Consider the following 22,139-nt stretch of genomic DNA (forward strand, 5'->3'; position numbering starts at 1 on the left):
TATAACAGAACCAAACGTTGGCCGTTTGGTTTGAGTTCCCTGTTGCGGCTATTGTTTACCCATTTCATTGATGGTTTCTCTAGTTGGAATTTACTCGACTACAATGTTTTTTGTTTTTGGTCTACTTTACCACGCAAATAGATAAAAAAAAAAAAAAGAGATGGCCGCCTCAAAATCACGTTCGTAGTCATTTTTTAAGGCCCTCTCAAACTCTCCCCCAAGCTATGGACTGGGTCTCTGCCAGCTCTACGCTCCTATTCCCAGTTACATCCAAAACGCCTCTCCGCTCTCATTATCCATCCCTTCTCCAAGTCGACGCCCCAGCCCAGCCTCCTCTGGTTTCCGACCCCTCCCGCTCCTCACTGACAGCAGTCATCGAATCCAAGGATGGGGCCCTCGCGCCCGCGCCTACGCGGGCCGGGCCGCCCCAGTGCGCATGCTCCGCGCTTCGCGGGTGGGGCGCACCGGGGCCGGGAAGCGGGGGCTGGGCAGCGGGCGCCGGGGGCTAGTCCCGCACAGCCCGTTAGGCCTCGGCGTCGCCAGCCACGCCGAGGCGGGAGAGCGAGTACCAGGGCGGCGGCGTCCTGGAGACCCCTGAGAGATGGAAGCGGCGTCGCCGACGGCGGCCGAGTCGGCGGGGCGCGAGGAGCTAGGTCGGTGTTGCGTGTGGGTAAGGACGCGAGGCCGACGCTGGCGTGGGACTGAGCGTCGGCGGGATGCGCGCAGGCCTCCGGCCGCCCTGCGCTCGGCGACGGCCGGGGACGCGGATGCAGGCGTCCAGGGCCCGAGCGGGGCGGCGAGGCGGAGCCTGCCCCACGCTGGTGACCCCGTCCGCATCCGGGTTCAAGTTGCTTCCCTTTAGACAAGGAGGGACCTTGGGTGATTTTCTTTCTTCCCTTTTTTTTTGTCAAGGCTCTTTCGATTGTGGGTCTGGCACAGGTTTGAATTTGAAACCCAGCAAGCCAACCACCTCGGGACACATGGGATGAGCTGAGGCTTAGGCGCTGACCCCCGGGGTCAGCACCCGCGCTGGAACCCGTTGTCTGGCTAGAGAGCCTGGTCATGGCCAAAGAGGCGGGGTCTACAAAGGGCATCAAAATGCTCGTGCGGTGTGTGTACATGTCAAAGGCAAGCGAGAGTCTGCGCTTTGACTCCCCATTTTTTGCAATGATGCTTTAAGGAAGTTGCCATTGTTTTGCTTTTCAAACGCGGCAGCCCAATTAAGTGCTCAGGTGACTCCTCAGTTTACCCCCTGCCACCCAACGAATGACGAAAAGGACGTCCTGACCACACTGAACAAGAGATACCTGTAGCTAGCTCGCTTGGCGAAGTTTGTTTACCTGCTTTCCTCTGGTCTCTCCTTGGCAACAGGGAATGTTTGCGTGTGGTTTCCCGCTGTCAAGAGGAACACAAAAGTAAGGATGAGGACAGTGACATGGTTATCCCCCAGTTATAGGCACTGTGCTTGGGAATTATATTCATTCCATGCTGAATGATTAAATGTAATCTTCAAGAAAGAGGTCGCTATTTCTGTAATAAAGTGCAGGGCACTTTGCAATTGATTTTTTTCAGGTCATGGTAATGATAGAAGTAATAACATTTAACATTTTATTGAATGATTACTGTGTGTTAAGCAGTGAGTTAGATGCTATTATTATCCCCATTGTATAGATATAAAAATTTTATAGATATAGTAATTAAAAAAATTAGATACAGTAATTAGGTGCTATTATTATCCCCAATTTATAGATACAGTAATACAGATATAGTAAAATATACATTTTATAGGTATAGTAATTATGTATATAGTAATTTATTAATGGCAGAGCCCAGATATGAACCCACGTTTATCCAACTCAGTTTTAAATTCATTAGTACCCTCTCTTGGTGAGGATGTAGAAAGATGGGCATTTTCATGCATTGCTGGTAAACCAAAGGAAAAAAAAAAAAGCCAAATCCATTACCATTGAGTCAATTCCGACTCATAGTGACCCTATAGGACAGAGTAGAACTGCCCTGCAGAATTTGCAAGGGAGTGCCTTATGGATTTCAGCTGCCGACCTTTTGGTTAGCCGTAGCACTTAGGCACCATGCCACTAGGGTTTCTGCATTGCTGGTAGGAGCAGGATAATACATCTATTCTTAAAAAAAAAAAAATACACACGCGCGCACACACGCACACACACCCTTAGGGGCAGCAATTCTACTTTTAAAAATATTTCCCAAGGAAGTAAGTCATGTAAACCAGTATTTATATCCAGAGATGATCATTACAGTGTTTATAATAGAGAAAAGCTGATAACTGTCTAAAGGAAATTGATAGGTAAATGTTTTATGTTCAATATGCTGCGTAGCCATTGAACGTGATATGGAAAGGTGTTCGCCATATACATTTTATTAACTGAAAAAAAGATTTCAAAGTGATTTTAATGAGTTTTAAAAAATTTATGTGTGTTCTTTGATTCAGCATGTATTCATTGAGCTTCTGTTGAGTACTCTGTTAGTCACTTGGGACACATTCCTGAACAAAAGAGATCAAGATCCCTGCTCTCATGGATCTTATATTCTGGTAAGGGTAAGCAGACAATAAACAGTAAACACAGTTATCAGTGAATTATATAGTATATTAGGTGAAAAGTGCCATGGGAAAAAAAAAATAGAGCAGAGTAAGGAAAATCAAGAGTGAAGGTAGGGGCTAGGCAGCTTACAGTAGTATATAAGGTGATCAGGATAGGCGTTATTGAAAAGGTAAGATTTGAGCAAAGACTTGGAAAGAGGTAAGGGAATTAGCCAAGCTATTATGTGGGGAAAGACCATTAGAGGCAGAAAGAACAGAGTAAAGACATGAATAGTAAGGAGGCCAAGGTGACTGAAGTGATCAAGACAGTGGTAAGATTAGAGTGTTAACAGCAAGCCTTATATACACAGTGCTTAAGTGCTTGACTGCTAACTGGAAGGTCGGCAGTTCAAACCCACCAGCTGTTGCTCCAGAGAAAGATGTGGCAGCCTGCTTCTGTAAAGATTTACAGCCTTGGAAACCCTATGGGGCGGTTCTGCCCTGTCCTGTAGGGTTGCTGTGGAATTGACTTGATGCCAGTGGGTTTGGTTTTATATAGGCCATGTAGGTTCCTGAGTGATGTTTGTGCTCAACTACTAACCTAAAGGTTGGCGGTTTGAACCCACCCAGAGGCACTGCAGTATGGTGATCTGCCTCCTTAAGGTCACAGCCTTGAAAACCCCATGGAGTGCAGTTCTACCCTGGACACATGGGGTCTCCATGAGTCAGAATGGACTTGATGGCAACTGGTTTGCTTAGGCTAGTACAGGCCATGTAAAGACTTTGGTTTTTTCTCTGAGAGAGATCGGGAGCCAATGCAAGGTTTGAGCAAAGGAGTGACATGATCTGACTTAAGTTTTAAAAGTGTTACACTGACTATTGCATGAATAGACTATAAAGGAGGAAAAGTAGAAGCGTGGAGACCTGTTAGAAGGTGTTTCAGTAATCCAAGAAAGTGATACACATGCTCTTCAAACCAGTAAGGTGGCAGCAGTGGAGGTAGCGAGAAATGATAGACTCTGAATATTTTGAAAGTGAAACCAGCATGATTTCCTAACACATTGGATAAGGGGTCAAAGTGAAACAGAGGAGACAAGAATGACTCCAGGGGTCATCCTGAGTGACTACAAGAATGGGATTGCTATCAGCTGAGATGTTATGGTGGTTTTATAATATGTCTGCAGATTCTTTTATGTTTCTCCCTTCAAGAAGAGAAACTTAATGTTCTTCTCCCCTTAAGTGTGGGATGTAGTGACTTGCTTCTAATGAATAGATTATGGCAGAAGTGACAGTTTGTGACTTCCAAAGCTAGGGGATAAATGGGATTGAGCCTTCTTGTTCTTGGCTCTCTCTCTCTCGGATCACTCACTTTGTGGGAAGCCAGCTGCCTGTTGTGAGGACACTCAAGCAGTCCTGAGGAGAGTCCCATGTAACAAGAAACTGAGACCTCTTAACAATAGCCATGGATTGTCATGCTGCAATAGGTGACCAGTACAGCTGGGTAAAGCTATAGGAGCAGCAGGTTTGGGAGTGAAGACCAGAGTTCATTTCAGGGATGTTAATTCTGAGATGTCTAAACCCTGGTGGCGTAGTGGTTAAGTGCTACGGCTGCTAACTAAAAGGTTGGCAGTTTGAATCCACCAGGCGCTCCTTGGAAACTCTACAGGGCAGTTCTACTCTGTCCTATAGGGTTGCTATGGGTCGGAGTCCACTCGACGGCAGTGGGTTTGGTTTGGGTTTTGGTTAGTAGACATCCAAGTGTGGGTATCAAGCAGGCCATAGGATTTATGAATCTGGACTTAGTGAGAGGTCTGGTCTGCAGTGGTGTCACTAGGGTTGGTATCACCCAGTGCCGTAACTCATGGTGTCACCCAGCCATAGACCTCCTCCATGCCAGACCATACAGAATCCTTAGTAATGTTTTTTGTACTAATGTTACTCACAAATCGTAACTCCTGTATATCGCTCCTTCTTTTTCTTTACTGCTTAATTCTCAAAAAAGTCATTGATACATATTCACGAAAACTAATTACCACAATATTGTAGCTAAAGCACCAGAAAACTGGACAAAATCAGTGACTGTAAAAACACTGGAAGCAACAAAAACAACAACGTGTGCTCTTAGCACATGCAGACTAAACCATGTGATCAGTAGGTGTACTGATACATGTAAGCTGGGCTTCCAACAAATGTTTTTGTTGTTATAACTAACTACAGGGATATTTTTATACAAAATAATAAACATCTGCTGAAACCCAGCACAAAAATTTTATGGACAGCCATTGTAAAGATTATAGCCTGGAAAATCCTATGGGGCAGTTCTGCTCTGTCATATGGGGTCACCGTGAGTTGAAATCAACTCAGTGGCACGTGAGAGCAATTATAATCATAGCACGTGCCCCCAAATTATAGCAAGACAGTAGCAAATAATAGAGTTCATGTGTAATATAAATTATATTGTATAATTTTTCATTATCTTGGGATGAGTGCTCAGATTTTATTTCATTTGTTCTTAACTCTGTTAAAGCTTTTACTTTGTTGAGTTTTTAAGTGTTTATTTCCTCTACTGGCCTCTGTGTTTTCTTCTGGCCAGTATAACATGTTCTATCCATCTTTGCATACTCAGCAATATAGCACATTTTGTAGCTCATACATGCTCAAAAATGCTTAATTAAATAAATCGAATTTCTTGTCACTGTTTGGCATTTTAAACCCTACACAGTGCAATTTTGCTCCAGTAAATCAATATGTAAAAGTGGAAGAAAACTAGTATTTATTGATTATTTATGTGCCAAGGACAGGGCTCTGTGCTTCATGTATGTTATTTCATTTCATCATCACAAAACTCCTTTGTGGTAAAAGTTAATTCTGATATTACACATGAAAAAATAGGACTAGAGGAATCTGGTTAAAATATAAATTAGATCCTGTGACTCCTCTGCTCAAAGCTCTCTAGTGGTGTGCTGTCCGGTATGGTAGCTGTTAGTCGTATGTTGTATCGAGCACTTGAAATGTGGTTTGTCCTAACTGAGATACGCTGTCACTGTAAAATATATACTGGATTTCAAAGACTTAGTGTGAAAAATAGAGTGTAGAAAGAAGATCTCCTTAATAATACTTTGTGTTGACTACCTGTTGAAATGATAATATCTTGGTTATATTGGATTAAATAAAGTAATTAGTAAAAATAATTTCTCCTGTTCCTTTTTTTTTTTTAATGTTGCTACTCGAAAATTTTAAACTGCATTTCTTCTTTTGGACAAAACTGTTGTAGTGGATTTCCATATCACTGAGAATGGCCTACAAGGTTGTATACAATCTGTCCTGTTACCTCTCTGAGCTCGTCTCTTTCTACACCCTTGATCACTCCTTTCTAGCTACTGTGGCCTCCTCAGTGCACCCCAAATACACCAGGCTGTCTCCATCTTGACAGCCTTTGCATTTGTTGTTCCTGCTGCCGGGATTGCTCTGTCCCCAGTTACCCACATTGCCCGTTCTTGCTCCTCCTTCAGGCTTCCTTAAAATGTCACTTTCTCAGTGAGGCTTACCCTGGCTACCCCTACCTGAGATTACAAGCTCTGCCGCTTAATCCTCGTTCTCCTCCTAAGTACTTCATACTGTTTAGCGTACCCCTTATTTTACTTATTTATTTCATTTATAGTGTATTTCACCTACTAGAATGTGAGCTTCCTGAAAGCAGGAATTTTTGTTGGTTTCACTAATTGCTGTAATGGGGCTTCATTAATGTGTATATATAATATGTAATTGAGCTCATGTTTTTCCTTAACATGCTGCTTTTTCTTTCATGCATTTATGCATTCACTTACTGAGCATCTACTGTGTTCCCAGTACTTGGGGATGCACTAGTTGACAAGTCAGACATTATTCCTGTCACCTAGCAGAGACTACAGAGAAGTAGATGGTCTAGTGTAAGACAATGTTTTAAGCACTGTGGTAGCGGGGTTATAGGATGCTGTGCCCCTGGGTTGGCAAACGGTTAACATGCTCGGCTGGTAACCAAAAGGTTGAAGGTTTGAGTCCACCCAAAGACACCTAGGAAGAAAGGCCTGGTGACGTACTTCTGAGAAATCAGCCATTGAAAACCCTATTGGTCCCACAGTTCTGCTCTGACACACATGGGGTAACCATGAGTTGGAGTCAGCTTGGTTTCTATGAAAACACAGAGACACCTTATTCAGACTTGGGGGCTAAGGAAGGTACCAGGATAAAGTGGTGACTAAACTAAAACTTGACGAACGAATAAGGAATTCAGTAGTTCGATGTAATTGGGAGGAAAGAAGCAAGAATAGGAAGACAGTGTGATTGAGGAGAGAACAGCATGTGCAAAGGCCAGAAGCAAGAGAAAAGAGGTCACTAAGGGAAGAGAAATAATTTACTGTGGCTGAACTGAGAGGCTAAGAGACTAGCTCAGGTTCACAGAACTACTAAATGGTAGGCCTGGGATTTAACCCAGGCCTTTAAATATGTGGTGTGGACTACTGACACACTACACTGCTGCCCTATGCTTTCTTTCTCAATGGCAATACCATCCATTCACCTTTCCCCATGCCAGTAACCTAGGAAGCATCCTTGACTCCTTTAACCTTCATGTCTGTTTGGTCAAGGAGTCTTGTTTCTGTCCCTTAACTAACCACTCTTTTCTCTTCGGCTGACTTAATTCAAGCCCTCACCATCTCTTGCCTTGACAGTTTTCTAATTGTTCTCTGTAGTTCTAGTGCTATTACTCTTCTGATTCTTTACATTGCTGCCGGGGTGATACTGCTCAAATGCAGATCAAGTTTAAAGCTTTCTATGGCTTTTCATAGCCTATAAGATTAAGTCCAAATTGCTAAGCACAGTTCACAAAATCTTTTCAAGCTTTCCAGCTTAATCTTCTGCCATATACATGCACTTCTGTTTCAGCCATACTAAAACAACCTAAAGTTTCTCAAACAGGCAGTGTGTTCTCAAGCTTGGAATGCCCTCCCACTCAGTCTCTTGGCCAATGCCAGTACTAATACCTCTCCTAAAAAATTAAAAAGTCGAATAGAAGAAAAAATATATAAACAACATAACTGCATCTTCCTATATTGTATACCTAACTTTGGAAGAAAAATACAACTTAGTATTTTATATTTAGCATTACCTGGATCTTCTAAAAATTATGTATGACTAGTTGACTATTAATCTCATCCACAGACAATCACACTTACCTGGATCTTCTAATTAGACTATCAGTATTTAAAGAAGCAACTTTTTGGGTGTGTGAGTATATCACTTTCCCAAATATTTGTAGTTTAAGTGTCCTTTTAATTTAGATTCAAGAGCTGTTTTGTGTCATTCAAGCTAAAACCTGGTTGGATTCAAGTCCTAAAACCTGATTACTTCACCTATTCTTGGTTCACTTAGTTTAACAAGTATATATATCTTATATATTGACAACGCACTAATACAGACAAATAAGTGGGAAATTTTAAATGGAGATTTCTTTTTTTTTAAGTGAAGCTTGTATTTATAAAATTCGTATAAGTAAATGCACACGTAGTTAGAATTTAGCTAATAATGTGTCACGTTGCATGGCTTTTCTTTAATGGTAGAATCAAAATATTATGTAAACATGTACTTCTTAAATTCCTAACACTGTTACAAAGTATTTTTCTCCTAAGAAGTTTCAACTTTTTAATATTAGTTCTTCTTAATCTCATTGGGAGAGGGTTAATTAGAGAAGCTTCCTGGAGTAATTAATTTTTTCAAGGTTTTAAATTATGAGGAATGAGACAAACCAAAGCAAAGCAAAGCTGTTTTTACAGCTTCTAATGTTTTTAATTTTCCAAGACAACATAATATTGAGAAATAATTTAAGAACTAGGGAAAAGTGTAACCATAGGAGATTACACTGTTCAACAAAATTAAATAAATAAATAAGGCTTTTACTAAACAATATAAATTTGTTAAGTGATTGATCCCAAACAAATTTTACTTACGAATCTGAGTGCAAACTGTAATTCTATCTTAAAAACTTGATTCTGTGAATTGTAGAACTAATATTTAGAGATAATTTTAACAATTTCAGGCTTACTGGAAAATATATTAAAAATAAATTCTTCCGTGATGCTGTTAAAAGTAAACTTATCGTTTAGATTTTATATTTTCTAATGTTATGAGAGAACTTACCTTTTCATAATGTTTCCATTATTGGCATGATCTCTTGGGCAGTGTGCTTCAAATAACAGATTGTTCAGTTAGTAAAATGCTGGCAGTATTGGCTATCTTTACTGAGATCAGGTAGTGTACTTAGTACTGAACGAACATACTGCATAGCCTCAGGTAGAATGACATTAGAAAGTTCAAATAACTGACAATTTGGATAAGCTGACCAAAAAAAAAAAAAAGGAACTCAAGCGTGAACAAGGGTAATAGAATACATTAGGAATGAAAACATTAGCATATTTCTGTTTGAAACTAAAGCTGATGTAACAAGTAATAGTTTTACAAGATTTTTTAGTAGAATATGATAGAAAAGGATATAGTGTCTGTTCAAACAAAAGAACATAATTTATAATATAAATAGATCTCTACAGTACATGTGAGACAGTAGATACCCCAGTAGACCATATACTGAACAGACACTGACTTTTCATTCTGCTCACGTCTGGGCTGTGCCACTTTTGAAGCCGGAGGACAAGAAACAAGGAAATGATACTAAAAAATATCTGGAGGATACCCTGATGATTAAAGGGTTAGGAAAAAAAAAAAAAAAAGTTGGGGAATTTTGCTTATAGAAAACCCCCATTAATTTGGGCTCCAGGAATTTAGAATTTATCATAATTCAGTGAATCTCAAATGTTATATTACACATTAGTTATATTATTTGAGAAAGAATATTTAAATGACTTCAAAAAGACTCTTTTCAAGAATCCTCCAATATCTTAAACTTTAGTTTTATGAAAAACTGATATGCTAAGTTCCTATTGGCACTGGGGCAAAGGCAGCTGCCTACATCCTAATCTCTCAACATAGCCCTCCAAAAACCAGTAAATTCAATACCAGAGCCAAGCCCTTTGCTGGCGAGTTGATTCTGACTCATAGTGACCCTACAGGACAGAGTAGAACTGCCCCATAGGGTTTCTGGTGGGTGGCTGGTAGATTCAAACTGCTGACCTTTTGGTAAGGAGCACAAATAAAACCACTCTTGAATTTCTGTTTTAGTATTACTAAGACATAAGACTATCACAAACTTCAGACTTCATGAGATGCCTAGGAGTAAGACAAAGGGAAAAAATTTTTGCATTGAGTGCTTACATTTTTCACTTTGCCCTGGTTAGTCCACACAGAATATCTACCAGATAAGCCTACTTAGTTCTCTTCTAAATATACTGAAACTCAAGATATTAATATGGATTAATTTAGGATGGAAGTAGTAAAAACAAGTGATAATTTCATAATACTTCTGAGTTCATTTATATCAGTTTTTCCTCAATTCTTAAAAACTGTAGTAAGTATTTTATTTTTCTTTTAAAGATATGGATGTAATGAGACCCTTGATAAATGAGCAGAATTTTGATGGCACATCAGATGAAGAACATGAACAAGAACTCCTACCTGTTCAGAAGCATTACCAACTTGATGATCAAGAGGGCATTTCGTAAGTGTTACAGTTTTTAAGTCTCCTTTTCTTTTGATTCAGCGTATGCTTTTTTATCGTCTCTGTAGGCAAGGAAGGCACTTGACTAGGTCTTACAGAAGTCACAAAGATGACTAAGACCTAGTCTCTCCCCTCAAGGAATTGATTGTCTCTTCAGGAATAAAGAACAAATTGATCTGAAATTGATTGGACATGCAGTCAGGATGCATTGATAACTACTGGTGATTGGAATGTGAAAGTTGGAAACAAAGAAGAATCAGTAGTTGGAAAATATGGCCTTGGTGATAGAAACAATGCCAGAGAGCGAATGATAGAATTCTGCAAGACCAATGACTTCTTCATTGCAAATACCTTTTTTTCACCAGCATAAATGGAGACTCTACACACGGACCTCACCAGATGGAATACATAGGAATCAAATCGGCTACATCTGTGGAAAGAGGTGATGGAAAAACTCGATGTCATCAGTCAGAACAAGGCCAGGGACCGACTGTGGAACAGATCATCAGTTGCTCATATACAAGCTCAAGTTGAAACTAATGGAAATCAGAGCAAGTTCACAGGAGCCACAGTATGACCTTGAGTATATCCCACCTGAATTTAGAGACCATCTCAAGAATAGGTTTGACGCGTTGAACGTTAAAGACCGAAGACCAGACGAGTTGTGGAATGACATCAGGGACGTCTATACTTCAAGAAAGCGAGAGGTCATTGAAGACACAGGAAAGAAAGAAAAGACCAAGATAGATATCAGAGGAGACTCTGAAACTTGCTCTTGAACGTCAGGTAGCTAAAGTAAAGGAAAAAATGATGAAGTAAAAGAACTGAACAGAAGATTTCAAAGGGCTGCTTGAGAAAACAAAATAAGGTGTTATAATGACATGTGCAAAGAGCCGGACATAGAAAACCAAAGGGGAAGAACACGCTTGGTGTTTTTCAAGCTGAAAGAACTGATGAAAAATTCAAGCCTTGAGTTGCAATAGTGAAGGATTCTATGGGGAAAATATTAAATGACACAGGAAGCATCAAAAGAAGATGGAAGGAATACACAGAGTCATTAAACCAAGAAGAATTAGTCAACATTCAACCATTTCAAGAGGTAGCATATGATCAGGAACCAGTGGTGCTAAGGGAGGAAGCCCAACCTGCACTGAAGGCAGTGGCAAAGAACAAGGTTTCAGGAATTGACAGAATATCAATTGAGATGTTTCAACAAACGGATGCAGCTCTGGAGGTGCTCACTTGTCTATGCCAAGAAATTTGGGAAACAGCTACCTGGCCAAATGACTGGAAGAGATCAATATATTTATGTCTATTCCCAAGAAAGGTGGTCCAACTGAATGCAGAAATTATCGAACAATATCATTAATAACACATGCAAGCAAAATTTTGCTGAAGATCATTCAAAAGTGGCTGCAGCAGTGTATCAACAGAGAACTGCCAGAAATTCAGGCCAGATTCAGAAGAGGACGTGGAACCAGGGATATATATCATTGCTGATGTCAGATGGATCCTGGCTGAAAGCAGAGAATACCAGAAGGATGTTTACGTGTGTTTTATTGGCTGTGCAAAGGCATTCAGCTGTGTGGACATAACAAATTATGGATAACATTGCGAAGAGTGGGAATTCCATTCACTTAATTGTGCTCAGATCAAGAGGTAGTTGTTCGGACAGAACAGGGAGATACTGAGTGGTTTAAAGTCAGGAAAGGCGTGTGTCAGGGTTGTATCATTTCACCATACCAATTCAGTCTGTATGCTGAGCAGATAATCTGAAAAGCTGGGCTATATGAAGAAAAACGGGGTATCAGGATTGGAGGAAGACACATTAAGAACCTGTGTTATGCAGATGAGACAGCCTTGCTTGTTGAAAGTGAAAATAAAGATCAAAGACCACAGCCTTCAGTATGGGTTACACATCAACATAAAGAAAACAAAAATTCTCGCAACTGGACCAATAAGCAACATCATGATAAACGGAGAAAAGATTGAAGTTGTCAAGGATTTCATTTTACTTGGATCCACAATCAACATCCATGGAAGCAGCAGTCAAGAAATCAAACAATGCATTGCATTGGGCAAACCTGCTGCAAAGGACCTCTTTAAAGTGTTGAAAAGCAAAGCTGTCACCTTGAAGACTAAGTTGCACCTGATCGAAGCCATGGCATTTTCAATCTCATCATATGCATGACATTTTTGTCATAATTAATAGGTTTGAATGAGTCCTTAACTAATAGTAAACTAATGATTAAGGAAAAATGCTAAGTTTAATTGATCAAAATTGTATATATTGAAAACAGATTTTAGGCCAGCATTTTGTTTTGTAAGTTTAAATGTTGTGGTATTCAAGAGACCTCCTTCAGATGCCTCCTGGAAACTTTTCTTAGGTCATACGTTTTAGGGAGTTCATGATGTCAAAAAATTAATTAGTATTTATCTTAATGATACATATACTTTTCAAACTTGTGTTTTTTCTTTTAATTAATTTCATCTGAGTTTGATAATCATAGAGCATATATGTTTAGTACCTTGATTACATAGGCAGTATCATTCAGTAATTCACTTAGCAGCCTAACTCTATGTAATCATTCAGCATTGTTCTGAAATGACGCTGTAGTGCATATAAATTTTAGCACAAAATATCTTATGAGAAAATTGCTTTATCTTTATTAATTTACTGTGCACAAAACACTTTTACTTAAATATCTCAGTGATCTTTCTGGGAACCCTATATATCCTACTATTAAATGGCAAAGATAGAACCTGAAGCAAGTACGACTTCCGAACTAGTGGTCAAATGGAAATGTTACTTGGTTGCTTGCCTAGATGAATTTCCATTTCCTTTCTGATGCTAAAATCATAGTCATGTGATTTTAATAGATTTTATTCTAATATGTTTAAGTCTTAAAACTTTCACTTTTCAGGTTTGTACAAACTCTTATGCATCTTCTTAAAGGAAATATTGGAACTGGACTTTTAGGACTTCCATTGGCAATAAAAAACGCAGGCATAGTGGTAAGACTTCTTTTTGTAATCTCCAGTTATTATGCAGTAATCAGTCTAATTTACAGCAGACAGCCTAACTTACAAGCTAACATCTGTCCTAACTTTAGCTATTTCTCCAAATAAAACTTGGTCAGATGACAGCTAAAGGATCATTTAGCTGCTGTATTTTAAAATTATGCAAACTATGAGAATGATGTCTAACAAAAAACGAGAATCAATTATATCTTTCTGTTTTATTTAATTAAACACTAATTTGTAGTATTTGAGAAAAGAAAACCCTAAAACAATGTTTGATTTTCCCAGGTATAACGCAGTGCTGTCGAGTTGATTCCGACTCATAGCAACCCTATAGGACAGAGTAGAAACTGCCCCGTATACTTACATCTTATTTTAGATTTTCAGGGACTCAAAAAATGTATTCATTTCAGCAAAGACAGTTATAACCAAAACCAAACCAAACTTGTTGCCACCTAGTCAATTCCAACTCATGGTTACCCCTTGCATTACAGAGTAGAACTGCTCCATAGGATTTTCTTGGCCGTAATCGTAATGGAAGCAGATCGCCAGGCCTTTCTTCCAAGGTATCATTAAACTCCCAAACCCATTGCCATCGAGTCGATTCCGACTCATAGCAACCATCGGGTGGCTTCAGACTGCAAACCTTTAGGACCATGGTCCTGTGTAAACTGTTGGCACCACCTAGGGACTGTAAATACACCTAGAGAAAACATTGTTCATATTGGGAAATGTTATAGTTTTTAAACATAATAAGATATGTAGTTTTCAGATTCAATGAATAATAGTTTTAAAAACGGTAGTAATATCTTCTAAAGACAAATATTTAAAGCATAATTAAAACCAGTTATTGTAATCACTTAATAAGTAAAGGAGAGAATTCACTTATAGAATAATGAAATTATATTTGGCCTTTTCTTAATTGAAAAATTTTCTAACTAAACAATTCTAACTGTCATCTTTCTCTACATTTCACTATTCTCTCCACCGTAATTTAGAACAACTTAAAATTTTACGTTTATAAAAATAAACTTCGGCAGTTTTTGGATGTATCTTGATAATCCAGTCATTACTTCAGTTTTAGTAAATAAGTACTTGAGATTTTTGAGTAAATAAATATTTTGAAGTTTTTTATGTGTCACTTTTTTAAGTAGTTCTTTTTTGGTATAAAATGTTAGCATATATTTAAGCTTAATGAGACCGGAAACTGTGATTGCCTTGTTGACTTCTTCTGTTTACTTCCAAGCACCGTTTGTTGCACGTAGTAAGTTCCTAACAAGCCGCCTGTGGAAGAGTAGGTTGCCCACAATCCCAGTTTGATATAGTGCTCATTAGTAATTTAGAATGATGATTTACAGTTGCATATAATTATAATGATGTGATACTGGTAGTCATAGACTTGCCATCTGATGGTAAATAAAATGTTGTTTGTATCCTACTTTGTTGCATATGTGTACTCTGTGTTCTATAGGTTTGGGTGGCCAAGTTGATTATATCAAATCCTTGCTGGTTTTCTTAAATATTACATGACATTTTTCCTGTATTTGAATTTATTAATCTTATTTTATGCAAATAACTTCAAACATTTTGTTCAACAAATATTAATCACTGCACATGAGTAGTTTGTCATCTCATTGCTTATAAGGCAACTGAATGTTTGTAAAACTTAAATATTTGACCTTTATATTGTAAATTTTCTTCCCCGCAGCTTGGACCAATCAGCCTTGTGTTTATAGGAATTATTTCTGTTCACTGTATGCACATATTGGTACGTTGCAGTCACTTTCTATGTCAGAGGTAAATGTGGATTTGTTAAGCCTATTTACTTAAAGCTGTGTATTTAAAGCATCAGATAGTCTTATATTTCTACTGTGCTTTACAAGTAGAAGTTGTATTTCCTGTAATCTATTATGTAAAAACAAGTCTAAGATAATATATGTGGGAAGGAGAGTACTTCCTGTGATTTAAATCTACTCAGTCTACCTCCTTTTAAGATACAGCCTTATTAGTAAAGTGGAGTAGTTTATTTATTGTAAATGAAAAAAGCCAGGAAAGGTATAGCGAGATACGGAGACAGCAGTGTGACTTTTAATTTGTCAGTAGTTCAGTTTTGGGCTACCCTATATATAATGCCGGAACCCTGGTGGCGTAGTGGTTAAGTGCTATGGCTGCTAACCAAAGGGTCGGTAGTTCAAATCCACCAGGTGCTCCTTGGAAACTCTGTGGGGCAGTTCTGCTCTGTCCTGTAGGGTCGCTACGAGTCGGAATCGACTCGACGGCACTGGGTTTGGTTTTTTTGGTATACATAATGCAGTTGATGCTCTTTGATGTACGTGTTAGTAGACAGTAAATAAAATAATATTCTTGTTTCTTATGTGTCGTGACTTGCTTTTACTGGACAATGGACCAACTTAGTGTGTGTGTTAAGTATTGACTGTTGTAGTAGACCAGTGTTCTAATTGTGGCTTTTTTAAAAATTTAAATGCCCTTAAAGCTTGGGCAAGTCATTTATGATCTTCAAATAGCAATACGTATTTGAGAAAAATAAAAATAGAGAATGGGGAAATAATACCTATTTCCTGGAACTATTTTGAGGATTAAATGAGATAGTTTATGTGACAGTATTTTGTAAAGCCCTCTACAGATATATTATTAAATCATGCTCTTCTAGAAACTGAATAATTTAAACAGGAACAGTGTAGTTGGTGCTTTTATGTAATTGAAATATTTAAATCAGTGAACCACAAATACAAGGTTACATGAAGTCTGTAAATACAAAAACTTTAACAGTCAGTAAAAACTAGTATGTTGGTAGAAAGAACAGATATACAATTTACAAATTTCATGAGATGTGCTTTAGGAGACAGAATTTATGTAAATCTTGTAATCTTGAAAACTTTATTGCATACCCCCGCATTCATTCATTAATTCTCATTTGTTTGATGTTCTTTTTAAGGAATGGTTTAATGACCTAAATTAAAATTTTTCTTTGATACGTGTGTCATTAAATTACAGGTTTAAAAAATCAACATTAGGTTATAGTGACACTGTGAGTTTTGCTATGGAAGTGAGCCCATGGGGTTGTCTTCAGAAGCAAGCTGCATGGGGAAGGTAAGTACTTGTTATGCTATGAATGTCTATCTGGGTTGTCAAGATTATATTAATTTTCAAGTATTTTAATCTGACAAGGATAGAAGTACGATAGACTTGGGGGAGTAAACACAAATAATCTTTATGGTTAGGCAAGTTAAAATACCTTTACCAATTTCCAGTCAAATTATCATTTTGTTCTGGTTTTATTTGTTAATGAAAAAAGTCAGGAAATGAGACATAATGCTCATGTTACAGGATTATTATGGTAGAGTAAATGATATTTATAAAGTATCTAGTCACCTTATGACATAGTAAGCAAACCAAACCCATTGCCATCGAGTGGATTCTGACTCATAGTAACCCTATAGGACAGAGCAGAACTGCCCCCATAGAGTTTCCAAGGATTAGCTGGTGGATTCGAACTGGCAACCTTTTGCTCTTAACCACCGCACCACCAGGGCTCCATTATAACATAAGGTTAAATATTTTTTTTAAATAAAGGGAAAAAAGCAGGAAAGATGCTGTGATCTCATTATTTCAGATAAAGTTATAGTGTTTAGCTGCATGCTTATAGGACATCTGAGGTATAGCTATATTTCTGCATAAGTCTATTTTATTATCATATTGTTTAAATATAACTCTATCATTGGTGGACATGGCTAATGAAAGTCAGGTGAACACTCAAACCCATTGCCATCAAGTCGATTCCAACTCACGGTGACCCTAAAGGACAGAGTAGAACTGCTCCGTAGGGTTTCCTTGGCTGTAAATCTTTATAGAAGCAGATTGCCACATCTTTTCTCTGGAGGAGCAGCTGGTGGGTTCCAACCACTGACCTTTTGGTTAGCAGCTGAGCACTTTAACCACTGCCCCACCAGGGCCCATCTCAGGTGAACACAGGATTGGAAAAATAAGGAAGCATAGGCAATCAACGAAATGTTAACTGTGGTTCAAATCATACGTGCTGTGGGAATTGAAAAAGAGAAAGAACAGTGTGAGTAGAGTAATATATCATTAAATATTGCCTTTATTTTATTTTATTTTTTATGGAGATTTTTAGGAAGTGAGATTTGTTTATAAATTGCTCAAAGTGCCTGATAGTCCGAGTATGAGAAAGAAGGAAACAGGGCCTAATATCTTAGAGACTTGCCCCCAGAACCCAGAACTTCACTGGGTCCCTTTCTGTGCCTCGGTCTAAAGACAGCTTTGTCTATTTTTTCTATCAAGGAGAATGGCTTTCAGATAGAAATGGCTGGAATGATTGTTGGTAGGACACTAAAATCAAAGGTGGATGAAGAAATAGTAAGAGAATCCTTAAATGTCATTTATCAGATAGAAGAGACTTGAGTTCATTTCAGGGTACCAAGATAACTTACAAAAGAGATCCCTAAAGAATTATGGAGAATGGTAGAGTTATGGCAATAATGAAAATGAAGCAAGGCCCTTCCAGTTTCAGAAGGAGAATCCATAGATTTTTGTAGACTAGATTGTTTGACAGCTTGACATTAATGGTCAGGCAAGAGATTAGAATGAATTAGTAAATGCATGCTGTCGTAGTCACTCATTGTCCCCAGAACAAAATGGAGACATCTGGGCTATATATTAGTAACATGGGGGCAAATTTGTAACTTATTTAACTACCATGCCTAAAAAAAATGCTAATTTGAGTGATGTCTCTGGTTATATCTCTGCCCTTTTCCCCTACATTATTTTATGTAGCTTGAATTTTTTAGAGTATCTCATTAAAAAATAACAGAAAAAAGTTACTGAAGAAGTCTCTGGTGGCTAAGGCCATGCCTCTAGCTCTCTCCCGTTCCATATTTTTATTAGTAATTTGGATACTAGAGAGCATGCTCATCATATTTGCAAATGGCATGAAGCTTGAGGGATGGGAGATGCGCTGTGTTGATCTGAAAGAAGCTTTGAAAAGTGGGAGAAATGAGCTTAATCTAAAAGGTGAAATGTTTTTATGAAACCATTTTATAAGCATATACATATTTATGGCTCGACTATTGAATTTCAAAAACAGATAATGATGGAAAAATCTTGGCTTTTTAACTGAACAGACCATGCTTTTGCTCTGTAATAATTCTAGTGATATACTGATCATAAATGTAGACCTTTGTAGAAAATAGATATTTTAAATGTTTCTTATTTTAAGGAAATAAAAAGGATGTCCACCATTGTAAAATGTTTTTAAACTGTTAATGAGAGAAATAAAATACACTGACGTGTCAGCAGCTGTTATTGATGCATATTATGGGTATCTTTTCCAGGAGTGTGGTTGACTTTTTTCTGGTGATAACGCAGCTGGGATTCTGTAGCGTGTATATTGTCTTCTTAGCTGAAAATGTGAAGCAAGTGAGTATTTTTCCCAGTTACTGGAATTCTTTTCTTCTCATGTCCTGACTGTGGCATCCTGTTTCCTCCATGGAAGCTGTGCTTGAATATGAAAATATGCTCCTTTTATAAATGATGTTCCTTTGTGGACTTCCTTTTCGTCTTCTCTTTTCCAAGTTGAATTTCTGCTATTATTGTAGATTTTACTGTTCTTGCCATAATACCAGTAACTCTTGGTCACTTAGATCAGAACAGGACATAATTTACTGATTCCTAGCTACTCGAAATTTAGATCTCACAAGCATATGCACAGAAGTTTTGGGAGCATATTCTTTCCATCAGTGTCCTATAAAGAAATACATAAGGCTTCAGCCAGCAGCCTAAAAAGTGAAGTAAAAAAGTGGGCATCACTAAAATCGACTAATTATTGCCATTGTCTAAAGATAAGATACTATGTCCAACAGTATACAGTTGCCTGTGATTCTCTACATTACGGTGGTTTGCTTTAAGAGGAAGCGGTTTGTCATCTTGATAGAGACTATGTGGACAAACAGACAGAGCACTGAAATCAGAGCTCCTCCTATCAAAATAATGCCAAAGCACCTTTTTTGGGTAACTGGTAGATTGTTTTTATTATTCCTAAGTTACCCTCTGATTTTCTTTAATGATTGTTTTTAACGATAAAAAAAAAAAAAGATAGCATTTATTAATTATCCACATGTGCATGGTGCGGTAGTAAACATTATATATAGTGAAATATAGTACTTGTATTTTCATGGAAAATAGTGATGTGAATATATTTTCTAAAGAACCTATATTGTATATAGTTATATGTTTCACTCTTTTTTAAGTATAAAGTATGAATCACTTTATAGTTAGACCAAAGGTTGACAAACTTTTCCTGTAAAGGGTAAGATAATTATTTTTCAGCTTTGCAGGCCATGTGGTCTCTGATGCAACAACTCAACTCAGCTATAGACAATACATAAATGAATAGGCATAGCTGTATTCCAATAAAGTTTTGTTTGCAAAAATAAGTAGTAGGCTGAATGTGGTTTGTGGGCCATAGTTTAGACTGTCCCCAAATGCTGTATTTGAGCCTAACTCAGATTTTTAATGTTTGAAGACCTCATCTGGGTCAAACCCTTTTTTATAAATTATCGAGTTCTTTTGAAGAGTCATAGCTAGTTAGTAATCAGAGCTCAGATTTCCAGTTAGTGTTCTTTGTAATGTACTATGTCTATTCCCTTAGCACTGTCATCTGGAAAAGTTTTGTTTATATCTGGAAAAGTTCAACACCCAGCTTAAATGTCATCTGCTGTGTGAAACCTTCCTCAACTTTGTCTTCCACCCCTTCTTTCGTCATCCCTTCCCAGAACCTATTGATTCTTCTTCCGTACCAGTTTTTAAAATGGTACATCATACTTGATTAGCCTTAATTTACAAGTTAATTTTCACCACTAGACCGCAAGCCCCATGAGGGAAATGATGACCAGATCTGTTGTGATCACTTAGTGTCTAAGAGTGCCTGGCGTATTGTATTATAGGTACTCAGTATGGTTATTGAATTGGAAGGGAAACAGATTCATTGGACAGGGAGGGATTATGTCTTTTTAGCATCTTTAGTTCTTGGACTTAGTACTGAACCTGGTTTATTGAGCACCTGCTCAATTAATTTTATCGGAATGGGTTTAACCCTTCTGCTTGATTTCTCGTCTGCCACTTTGCTTGTTGCTTCCATCCTTGTTCACTCTTTCTCGCATTTTCTCTCTCAGTCCTTGTCTGTCAGCCACTACATGATTGCTTTAGCTTGTATAGCTGTTTCCCCTTGCTTCTGTAAAAGGTATGGCGTCAGGGGATTAGTTTGTGACTGCTGGCAGTTCTAGTCAGGGAACTCTTAGATGCTGAGAGCCTCAACAAATTGTGTAGTTTCTCCTTCCAGCCTGATTTTCTTTCTTTTTCCAAATATCCTACTTCCAAACTATTTCTCCTTCCCTCTATTTTCCTAGATGTTTGCAAACAATTAAATTCTTATGCAAGCTTTTCTGGAAGAAAAATCTTTAAACCATTGCCATTTCTTTAGATACAGGTGTTTCCGCAAACACAGTGTTAGTATAGAATATAGCAAAAGACTGTAGTGAGAGTAAGCAGAGATGAGAGAAGCAGAAGAGATAGAAAAGGGGACACTATTGGCAGTTAGAGTTAATTAGAGTCCTGTTTATGCTTTTTTGTTTAGCACAATAAAGCTTCGGTGCTTTCATTAGCATTACCCATTATAGATGATGTGCTATTGATACCACAGAAGTTACTTGTGTTTAGTCCCACAAGTAGCGTGTTCCTAGGACTTTTATCTCATTTAAGAGGCAAGAGACAAGACAGTATTTTATGTCAATTACATAGAATATAATGGAAATGAATGCTGTATCTTTTTTATTCTTTCCTAAGAGAAGTACTGATAAACCTCTGAATTTATGAATGATGCCAATGATGCCTTATAATCTTATATTTATATAGCTATTTTTTAATGACATATATCATTTAATCTTTACAACTACTCTGTGAGGTACCATGCCCATTTTATGAATGAGGAAACTGAGTCTCACAAAGCAGGAGTAATGTGTTGTCCTGAGGCATGTAGAATTGAACGGAAACCGGGGTCTCTGATACAGCTGCCACCCAGTGTGTTGATTGTTCATCTTTAGACAAGATGTTGTCTTACTTTAGTCGTATGTGTATGTGACATATGTGGAGTAGATAAAATGGATAAAAGAAATGTCTGTAAGCTTAGGTTTGGTAATTTTTCCTATGAAATATTATCAGCTCCTTCCAGAGTTTAAAGGAAAAGTTTAACTCATTTGCATATATCCTGAGACAATCAGGTAGAAAAAGTGACTCTCTGGGAGGTAAGGAGAATGCCTACTGGAGATAGAAAGATCAAAGTCCTTTTGAGGCATAAAAAGCAACATAGAAAAAGACATGCAGTTCAGGCTTAATAGTTCAAAACAAGGATGAACACATGACCTGGGCAGATGAACACATCACTGGGCATAGAAGACAGATGGTCACTGAAGCTATGTAAGATCAGAGATTTTCACACTCTCTACAAAGGTGTTCTTTTACATTTCTTAGCAGTATATAGTAGTAGACACTCTGGTTTATTCAACCATACCAGCTACTGCTATGGCTACAGTTAAAAATGTAACCATCTTAATCTGCATGAGATCAAAAGTACAGTATTTCATCAACCCAAAGAATTAAGGGTCTAGTTGCCATGCAGATGTGAAATCCTTCTGCTTTATAACTTCCGCATGGTTTTTCTTGGTTTCATTAAGCCATTACGGGCGAATGCTAGGGAAAATAAAACAAAAAAAAACTAAGTCCGTTGTGTCAAGTTGATTTGGACTCATAGTGACCCTATAGGACAGAGTAGAACTGCCCCATATGGTTTCCAAGGAGTACTTGTGGATTCGAACTACTAACCTT

The 22,139-nt window shown here is 38.0% G+C and overlaps 1 protein-coding gene across 4 annotated transcripts in view; it reads left to right on the plus strand.

The window, feature by feature from the left end:
* The first annotated feature begins 466 nt into the window (after positions 1-466).
* The window catches only part of SLC36A4 (solute carrier family 36 member 4), a 66,980-nt gene continuing 45,307 nt past the window's right edge, over positions 467-22,139 (plus strand). Inside the window, exons 1-6 of one of the 4 annotated variants that reach the window (XM_049889561.1) lie at positions 467-670; positions 10,079-10,202; positions 13,127-13,217; positions 14,932-15,020; positions 16,239-16,334; positions 18,593-18,677. In XM_049889561.1, the coding sequence (XP_049745518.1) occupies positions 10,081-10,202; positions 13,127-13,217; positions 14,932-15,020; positions 16,239-16,334; positions 18,593-18,677 (483 nt within the window). In that variant the 5' untranslated portion in view covers positions 467-670; positions 10,079-10,080. Of the gene's footprint in view, positions 671-10,078; positions 10,203-13,126; positions 13,218-13,256; positions 13,790-14,931; positions 15,021-16,238; positions 16,335-18,592; positions 18,678-22,139 lie in introns of those variants that run through there. The other 3 variants (XM_049889560.1, XM_049889562.1, XM_049889563.1) reach the window with 3 other exon arrangements.

The sequence above is a fragment of the Elephas maximus genome, chromosome 7 (genome assembly GCF_024166365.1).
Source record: "Elephas maximus indicus isolate mEleMax1 chromosome 7, mEleMax1 primary haplotype, whole genome shotgun sequence".
Lineage (NCBI taxonomy): Eukaryota > Metazoa > Chordata > Mammalia > Proboscidea > Elephantidae > Elephas > Elephas maximus.